Here is a 9,679-nt window from a genome sequence, read left to right as displayed (position 1 = left end):
ATGAGGTGATGGAATATGATCCGGATGAGGTGATGGAGTGGTATCTAAACGACACAATAGCAAGCTCGTATCTTGGTGAAGTAGGCTGGGATCTTGATGAGGCGGTGGGATTACATCTAGATAAGGCAACAAGGAGAGTTGTGGGTGGGTTGGGGGGAGGGGGCAAGAACTGATGCGGTTTTCTGCGAGTTTTCCTCTTTCTTGATTCTTTTTACTGAGAGCACCTAGAAATATATGCAAAATTTGAAAGCCTTCTTTTTCGAAAAACATTTGAGAGACAGTTTTGGAATAGCTTTTTGGAAGACTGTTTTTGGAGATGCTTTCGAAACAGAGTTGTAAAAAAAAATCCCATACAATATTTCTATGAAAGTTTACTGAAAATATTTTAGTAAGTTTTTCTAGATGCTAATGACTATTGAGTGGCATAATTTTACGACTTTAACTTCTGTACTGAGATGTCTGTCTGTACATAGTGAATATAACATTTCTATAATTGATAAGTTCTGAGATCCTATGACTTTTGTTATAGTTAAAGACATCCAACCGGATTTTAGAATTTGTGATATTTGTTCTTGCATATGCACCACTCGCCCAATGAACAAAGTAGCTCTCAGAATTGTGCCGCCTCTTTGCTTTGTGATACAGGATGCAAGTGGGTAACCATTGGTGTTTTTGGATTTCTCATTTTAGTTTATTTTCTCTTCCAAATTAATTATGTAGTGTTCATTTTATCAAATTTTGGATCGACCTAATGGCCCAAAAAAAGATCGGACTTGCATCCCTAGTGATATTCAAATACTCACACTCGCCTAACGTAGATATACGAGCCGACATGGCTACGATGGTTTGAGAGGGTTCTTTACTTCTGTTAGTTATTGAGGTTGTTCGATGCTGTAAATGATTAGGGATAATTCAGTCGTACTGTTGTGGAAATACTGGGCCGGGTATTTTTACCGGGCTGAGCTTGAGCAGGCGACCGAAATGAAAGCCCCATATTTTGGTGTGAGCTTGGGCAGGCAACTTGGGCCCGAATCCCAGCCCAGTTTCTTCCAGGTCCGGTAGACTCTCCGGGCGTTTGTGTGCTCGGCGATGCCTACGGAGCGAGGCAGACGCCTTCTCCCCCCTCATCAGTCATCTCCTTCCCCCTCCTCATCTCCTCCCTCCCCCGCCTCCCCCATCTCGCCATACACACCTCCCCTCCTCTCGATCACCAGCCGCCTCCGCCTCCGCTTGGACCCCCTCCGATCCAATCCGGTACGTGCCTCAATCCATCGCCCGATTCTCCCCTCCGGCGATACAAGATCGGATCAAGGCTTCCGGACCATCTGATCCTACGACTCGGCGCGTACGAGTTTTTCCTTGGTTCTTGATTCGTCCAAGCTTCACGATCCTCACAGTATATTTTTTCTGAATTTTCCAGGTTTTTTCCTTGATTCGGTGCGCGGGAGCCCGGTCAGTCCAATCCGGCTGCGGAGAATTTTTATTTATTCTCGCTTGCATCCTGTCGGTTTTCCAAAGGATTTGCTGTTGGTTTGGTGAAATAAGAGCAGCTTTCTTGATGTATACTACCGCGACCCCGCCGCCCCCGTCGGCGGCGCCGGAGAAAGCCGCCAGTCGGAATAAGCGCAAGTACCGTGCCGAGCCGCCATCTGCCGAGTTGGGCCCATTCGGGCTGGAATACCCTCTGACGGCGGACTGCGTTGGGTTCCAGTTTATGTCGCCCGAGAAGGCTGCCATGGCAGCGGCGGCGGACCTCGACCTCATCCCAAGCACCTGCGAAACCTGTAAGGATATCCACCCTACTGCGGAGGAAATATTAGAGTGCCAGCGATATGTGAATTGGAGTGACCCAAATGAGACGCAGCTGGAGGAGATCCTTCTCAAGAGCCTGGACACCACCTTCGACAATGCGGTCAGTCTGATCACCACAATGGGCTACTCTGAGGCGGCTGCACGCGCTGCTGTTGTGCGGGCAGCTGCCCAGTACAACTGGAGGGAGAGCCTTGCAGGGTTTGGAGAGTCTGCGGTTGAGGTTCTCAAGACTGAAGGAGACATGTTGCCGAGGGAGGGTGCCTCAGTTGAAGACATGAGGAAGATTGAGCAGGCTGTGCTTGGTAGCATGGTTGCTGTGGTAAATGAGGTTCAGCCATTCTACACCAAAGGCGATGTAATGTTTTGCTTGCTTATGTCGGACATGAATGTTTCAAATGCCTGTGCCATGGACTACAATCCTGCTTCCATACCAGCAGTGGGTTCTCAAGTTATCGCCCAACCAGTTATGGGAAACTACGAACCTGGCTCAGGTTCCGATCTATCAGTTTCTATTACCAACCCACAGACTGATGTTACTTTCCGTGGAAAGCTTAACCCTGTACCACCCAGCTCTTATGGTGCTGTAAAAGCTGATTCATCGACGACACCAGCAAGTCTGAATTTATCGAGTAGCAAACCCTCTGTACCAGGTAGGATACCGTATGCGATCCCAAACATTGAGCCAAAAGAACACCCTGTTCCTACCCGTGATCGTTCAGAGGACCAACCATTTGTTGCTGCTGTGACACAATCTGTGAAAAATGACAAGCCATCTCCTAGCAAGAGGGGGAGCTCTAAAAGGGACTCCTTGCATCGCCAGAAATTGACAAGCTTGGATAAGAGCTCCCGAGCATTGGGTTCTAAAGGATCCCTTAGGTCTGTCAAGTATAGCTCTTCGGGAAGTGTGGTATTGGACAGGAAATGCAGGTCATTTTCAGACTCTACTACTAGCAACTTGAAGGGCTCATCAAAAGTTGGCAAAGGGTTTGCTGCAAGCATAACGGCGCCTGAAGTATCAGTCGACCTTTCCTTTACTGGTACCCTTTCCTCTACTCCATTCGATGCCAAGGTGGTTAGTAACTCAAACCCAGCACCTGCTGCTAGCACAGATCTTTCGTTGTCATTGCCCTCCTCAAGTGATGGTTTTGCTCCATCTTTGAATCATGATTCCAATGCTGAGGGTATGGACTCTAGTAGCAAAATTAATTTTTCTTATGATGAGGAACAAAAGGTCTGGATCCCACAAGATAAAAAGGATGAAATTGTCTTGATTCTTGTCCAGAGGCAGAAAGAATTGCAAGCACATATGCGGGACTGGACAGACTGGGCTCAGCAGAAAGTGATGCAAGTTGCTCAGCGACTTGCAAAGGAGAAGGAGGAACTTCAGTCGCTTAGGAAAGAGAAGGAGGAGGCGGACCGCCTACAAGAAGAGAGGCATCATTCGGAAGAGAGTACTCGGAAGAAGCTTTTAGAGATGGAGTCTGCAATTTCTAGGGCAAATGCTCAGCTGGAGAAGGCAGATGCTTCTGCTCGTAGACGTGAGGCTGAAAATGCACAACTCATGTTACAGATGGAAGCTGCAAAGCGGCATGCAGCAGAGTCCGCAACAAATATTTTGGAGCTTTTAAAGAAGGATGAGAATAGTCGCAAAAGGTCTCAGCGTTGGGAATCTGAGAGAGCCCTGTTGCAAGAGGATCTTGCAGCACAAAAGAGCAGGCTATCTCGGGTTCAAGAACAACTTCAGCATGCTAAAGAGCAAAAGGATCAAGTGCAGGTACTAACTTCTTTATTTTTACCTCTCTGTAACATTATTTTAAACTGAAGCTAAATATATATTACAATCATGCGACTTACATTCATTTTTCAATTCATGCCATTCCTGGAAATTTCTTCATTGCTACCATAGTTGACTCTATTAGGGTGCAAATGAATATTGTGGGGCCAGTTCTTTTTCTTAGACAGAAATGGTATAATTTATAAATGTGGCAAGGTATCACTGAGAAACTTGTAAAAATATATGGAAAACAGCGCACTATGGGTCCGTTTGGTTGCTTGTACTAGTCTGGCCAAGCTTAAAATCTAAGCCAGGCTCGGCTAAGCATGGCTTGGCAGGGCAATTAGCTTGTGTTTGGTTGTCTGCTCAAGATAGACTTGTGCCAGTTAGCTTCTGTTTGGTTGGTTGGCTACGAGTGATATAACGACCCTGTACTACATAGAGGTGGAGTTACCCCTCTTGCTATTCGTAGCAGTGTGGGCAGGAGCCGTGCGCGGCCGCAGCAAGCGAGCTCCACCCCGCGTCGTGGGCAGGACCCAGCGGTGCGTGTAGGAACCGTGGGCGTGGCATCGGTGGGCAAGCCCGGTGGCTGTGGGCAGGAGCTGCACACGTGAGTGGCCGTGGTCGAGGTCCGTAGAGCAGCACTGGTTGGAACTGTTACTTACATTGGATATCGAAGGGAGAGAGCCATCAAAGAGAGGAAGAGCACAGCCATAGGACTTGTAGATATATAGGAGAAGATAATATGGGCCACATGGGCCTTAACACCCCCCTTCAAACTCAAGGTGGAAGCGGAGGATCTGAAGCATTGAGTGAGCATGTTAAACCAATGTTGTTCTTGAGTTTGTGCCTTTGTGAAGAAATCTGCCACTTGCAGTTCCGAGGGCACATACTGAAGATCAATTGTTTTCTGATGACAATGAGACCGAGTGAACGAGGCATCAACACCAATATGCTTTGTGAGTTCATGCTTCACAGGATCATGTGCAATCTGTATGACGCTAGTATTATCACAGAGAAGAGGCGTGGGACCATCACAAGAGATACCAAAGTCAGCTAACAACCATCGCAACCATATAATCTCTGAAGTAGTGGTGGCCAGAGCTCGAAGCTCTGCCTCTGTACTAGACCGGGATACAGCCGCCTGCTTCTTGGACTTCCACGCAATAGGAGAAGAACCAAGAAAAATACAATAGCCCGTAACCGAATGATGATTGATGGGGTCACTCGCCCAAGTGGCGTCTGAATAGGCATGAAGGTGAAGTGGACTATCACGAGCATAGAACAAACATTGAGAAGATGTCCCCCTTAGGTATCTCAGCACACGAAGTAAATGGCCATAATGAACCGAGGTAGGAGCACTGACAAACTGACTCAAGATATGAACTGCATGAGCAATATCAGGTCTAGTAACAGTGAGATAGACAAGGCTACCAACAATATGCCTATATCGAGAGGGATCCTCCAAAGGTTTACCATCACTAGGACGAAGTTTCAAGTTAAGTTCCATAGGTGTCGCAGCTCTGCGGTGATCACTAAGTCCAGAACGAGCAACAAGATCTAGTATGTACTTAGATTGAGAAATATAGTAGCCCTTTGTAGATTGCAAAACCTCAATCCCTAAGAAATAACTGAGAGGACCCAAGTCTGACATCTGAAATTGCTCACTGAGTTGCTTCTTCACATGAGAAATATGCTCCGGATCGTCACCTGTAATCAGCATGTCATTAACATATAACAAGAGTAGAGTACGTCCTCGTGGAGAGAGATGAATAAATAAAGCAGGGTCATGCTCACTAGAAGAGAAACCAGCATCCCTGATAACAGAAGCAAATCTCTCAAACCAAGAACGGGGGGGCTGCTTCAAACCATACAAGGCTCGACGAAGACGACAAACATATCCAGAAGGAGCATCAACACCAGGTGGGGGATTCATATAAACTTCTTTATGCAAATCACCATGAAGAAAAGCGTTCTTGACATCCATCTGAGAGATAGTCCAGGAAGAAGAAGCAGCCACAACAATCAGAGTACGAACAATAGTCATGTGTGCGACTGGAGCAAAGGTTTCATCATAATCGCGACCTTGGGTCTGTTGGAAGCCTCTAGCCACAAGGCGTGCTTAATATCGCTCAATAGACCCATCAGATTTGGTTTTAATTTTGAAGACCCACTTGGACGTAATAGGCACAACCTGTGACGGTAAAGGAACAATATCCCAAGGGAGAGAGCCATCAAAGAGAGGAAGAGCACAGCCATAGGACTTGTAGATATATAGGAGAAGATAATATGGGCCACATGGGCCTTACACTATGGGCCTTAACAGGAACGTCGCGGAGAGCTCCCACATGTGGCTCCTGCTTCCGGCGGCGGCGGTGGCCGAGCTCCGGCCAGCGGACGGCGGCGGGGCGAGCCCCGCCAGAGCTCCACTTGGCGGCGCGGGCGAGCGCTGCCGGCCGCGCGGATTAGCTCCACCGGCCACGCAGATGAGCTCCGCCCATCGCGCGGGGGATGTGGCCGGCTGCGGGAGCGCATTTCCCATCGCGGCGGGGGCGGAGGAAGCAGTTTGGGGCGGAATGGCAAACGCCGGAGGCGGAGATCGACGAAGGGAATATGCCTGACGGACGTGAGAGGAAGGACGAGCAGAGGTGATAAGATTCACTCTTCAAGCCACCGCACGCTAGCCCAAGCCTGGCTTGTTGGGAACGGACATTTTGCTCGTTCTCCCTAAGCCTGGCTAAGAGGTACCTTTTGCATTAGATAAGCCAGGCTAGGAGAGCTGGACAGGCAACCAAACATGATCAGGGTGCCCACACTTGGTTGGGGCTAAGCCACCCAACCAAACAGACCCTATATGTTGTGTGATGTGATTTTATTTTCTACTCAATGCTCTAGTATATTCTGTAATACATATTGATGTTTTTGTCATTTTGTGGCTTGTTTAGCATGTAAATGTTGTGATTGTGTTGGTAAGGTTTTGTTCCACACGCTTTAGTATATTCTGTAATACATATTGATGTTTTTGTCATTTTGTGGCTTGTTTAGCATGTAAATGTTGTGATTGTGTTGGTAAGGTTTTGTTCCACACCTTTTTTTGTGTGTGTGTTCTCACATTGAAGGGATTGTGGATGTTGAGAAGTTTACAGAATAAATGGTAATTGAACTGGCCTCCTAGCTATGACTGCTCTAAGTTCTAAGCACACTTAATTTTTCATGAGTAGGCTGCAAGCTTTTGCATGCAGACTTTTCTGGAAGAAGTTTGGAGCTTTATATGGCGTTACATTATTCCCGCCCTTAAATTCTGGCCATTTTTCAAATGTTTTACAGCGTTAGATGAAGTTGAGATGTGATTGCATTTTTATAGATGGTATCTGATAAGTTCCATAGTTTAAACTGGTACAACGACGCTGTTGCTTCAATAGCACCTCTGAGGTTTCTCGAACCATTTGCTGAGTATGCTTAATGAAAACCTTCCTTCTTATACCTATATCTTCCAGATGTTGGAATACAAATTACGAAGACATGAAAAATGACTTGTACATTGTTAGATAAGCAAGTCAAGGCAGTGATTATTAGTGGAGAACATGGCTTACCATAGACTGCTAGTGAATCTGGATTGAGGTGTTCTATCCCATCCTTGAACAAGCTTTAAGAAAAAAGGATGTGTGTGCTTGCAGTATACTTTTCATAGCTTCATGGTTTTTCAAAGTCATTTTGAATTGATTGTGCTTGTCATGTTTTCCGAAAATCAGAATTGAAGGACGATTAATACTATGGATACTGGTTCTATGAAGTCTTATTAATGTTATAAGCTTGCTAGGTGCTACATCTGCATAGTTCAGTTCAGTTCGATTCTCTCTACCGGACTTCCTTTTACTTTATGGCTTTCACTCTTCACTGAGCTTGTATATATAATAATCACATCACTGATCTTCTGTCTGATTGTCAATACTTGTAGACAAGGTGGAAACAAGAAGAGGCTGCAAAGGTTGAGGCAATTGCCCTTGTTACCTCAGAGAGGAAAGAGAGGGATCAAATCGAGACATCAGTGAGGTCAGAAGAGAATTCGCTGCATCTTAAAGCAGCAAATGATACACAAAGATACAAGAGTGAGATCCGTGCTCTTGAGCAGCAGATCTTGCAGCTGAAGGTGTCTATGGACTCTTCAAAGTTTGCTGCCCCCAAGTGGGGAGCCGACAATAAAACCTACGCATTGCATCTTTCTGAAGGGAGAAAGAACGGCAATGCCCAAATTTTGTCCAATATAGCAGTGCCCCAAGATCTCGATTTTGATGATATACAGCGTGACCGGGAGTGCGTCATGTGCTTGAATGAGGAGATGTCCGTGGTGTTCCTCCCTTGTGCCCACCAGGTGGTCTGTGCCAAATGCAGCGACCTCCATGAGAAGCAAGGGATGAAGGAGTGCCCTTCTTGCCGGACCCCCATCCAGCGCAGGGTGTGCGCCCGCCCCGCCGGTTGCTAGATTTCACATATACAATTTTGAGTTTACTTTTTTTTTTCACCTTGATTGCTCAACTTGAGTTGATGGAAGATTGGAGAGAATAATGAGGGGGTGAGAGTGATGAAACAGCGACAATAATACATCGTCAAAATCAATCAAGCTCCTGCAGACAATGGGTAATGGTTGGGTTTGTTATATGGATATACCGGCAGATTCTGAGTGTTTTGGTTTTCCTGCATACCAAGTGCTATTTGCTTTTCATTTGCTGGCAGAAAACACACTACAATCTGTATGATGCCTGGCACCAAACCTTATTATCCCCCCTGGAACTCCTGGAAACCTAGCTGAAGGGAACTTCGTTCACCTCCTGAACCAGGTCTATGGATCTGTCATCTGCCACGGAGCTCCGGTCTCTGTAAAGTTAGTCACAGGCGCCAACCTCAACCTGCACAGCTGGCCGCAGAAGTAGATGTTGGTGTGTCATGGCTGTTCCGTTGCCAGGACTTCCAGTTCTATTATGCAACGGGGATTTGATGGAAAATGCTGGCAACTGGGATCAAGTTTCCTAGGACTTGCAGAACGATTACGAAAACAACTCAATGAGACCACATCTCAGGAATTTGAACACCCGACGTTATTCACGGCGTGATACATGACAACCAATATCATTATTCCTCAACATTAATAAAATTTATGAATTTAATTGCACTGATACTGTTTTCTCACATAGGAATTAAAGCCAAAATACGATAATTGTTATAGGCTGCCAATTGCCACTGTTTTTTTAGAAACTCCAATCGGCGCTGTTTTTTTACATCACCCCTTCACCTATTAGGGGTGGATTACATAACCCGCCAAACTATGAAACGGTCTATATCACCCCTTGAACTTTTCAAAACCGGTCAAATTATCTCCTAAAACAGTTTTGAAAAAAATCATAATAAATCACAAAAGAATCATACAATGAAAAATCCAATTGTGTTAGACTCCAAATGAGTAGATCTACATAGTGAACATATAATATGATATACTTTAGTATATTTTTTTGCTGTAGCTTTAGATCTATGTTTTTTTTCATAGCTGTAAAAAAATGTACTAAAACATACCATATTATATGTTCATAGTGTAGATCTATTCATTTGGAGTCCAACACAATTGGATTTTTCATTTTATAATTTTTCTGTGATTTATTATGATTTTTCGAAACTACTTTAGGGGGTAATTTGATTGGTTTTGAAAAGTTCAGAGGGTGATATAGACCATTCATAAGGTTTGGGGTTATGTATTCCATGCCCCGTAGGTTGGGGGTGATATAGACCCAATCGCCCTTGCTAAGAGGCCCAAACTGAGATATTTATTTGGGCCGAGCAGTAAACGGGTTCAACGTTGGACTCAGGTTGGCCCAATACTGTTCCATGTCAGGCGGTCACCACCGTCACCACGGCTCGTCGGCTTCTCCTTCCTCCTCCCTCGATGCCCGTGCCACCCAGGGTTCACCATTTCGTTTTCCGGTAGAATCCCGGTGATCGGCGGAAACGGAATTCCGTTCCGGAATTTCGGTGAATTTCGGCGAATTTCGGACGAAATTTGTTGAATTTTAAATTTTGAAACGAAATATATCGAAAAATACC

At 45.6% G+C, this 9,679-nt stretch overlaps 1 protein-coding gene across 2 annotated transcripts; it reads left to right on the top strand.

Annotated features, from left to right (window-relative positions):
• The first annotated feature begins 1,125 nt into the window (after positions 1-1,125).
• Positions 1,126-8,309, top strand: LOC120686611 (putative E3 ubiquitin-protein ligase RF298). 2 transcript variants are annotated; one of them, XM_039968828.1, is made up of 3 exons: positions 1,126-1,254; positions 1,421-3,586; positions 7,545-8,309. In XM_039968828.1, exons 2-3 carry the CDS (start codon positions 1,559-1,561, stop codon positions 8,067-8,069), a joined length of 2,553 nt encoding a protein of 850 aa, XP_039824762.1. In that variant the 5' UTR covers positions 1,126-1,254; positions 1,421-1,558; the 3' UTR covers positions 8,070-8,309. The 2 variants fall into 2 exon arrangements, with proteins under 2 accessions (XP_039824762.1, XP_039824755.1); XM_039968821.1 differs by having other exon boundaries at positions 1,136-1,345.
• The last annotated feature ends 1,370 nt before the right edge of the window (positions 8,310-9,679 follow it).

This window comes from Panicum virgatum, chromosome 2K (genome assembly GCF_016808335.1).
Source record: "Panicum virgatum strain AP13 chromosome 2K, P.virgatum_v5, whole genome shotgun sequence".
In the NCBI taxonomy this organism is placed as follows: Eukaryota; Viridiplantae; Streptophyta; class Magnoliopsida; order Poales; family Poaceae; genus Panicum; species Panicum virgatum.
This window is presented reverse-complemented; position numbering and strand designations above follow the sequence as displayed.

Bases quoted from the DNA above. Each gene is read 5' to 3' on its own strand.
- LOC120686611 (XM_039968828.1), top strand. From the start codon at position 1,559: ATGTATACTACCGCGACCCCGCCGCCCCCGTCGGCGGCGCCGGAGAAA. The intron at 3,587-7,544 runs GTACTAACTTCT...CAATACTTGTAG, and splicing joins AGCAAAAGGATCAAGTGCAG to ACAAGGTGGAAACAAGAAGA.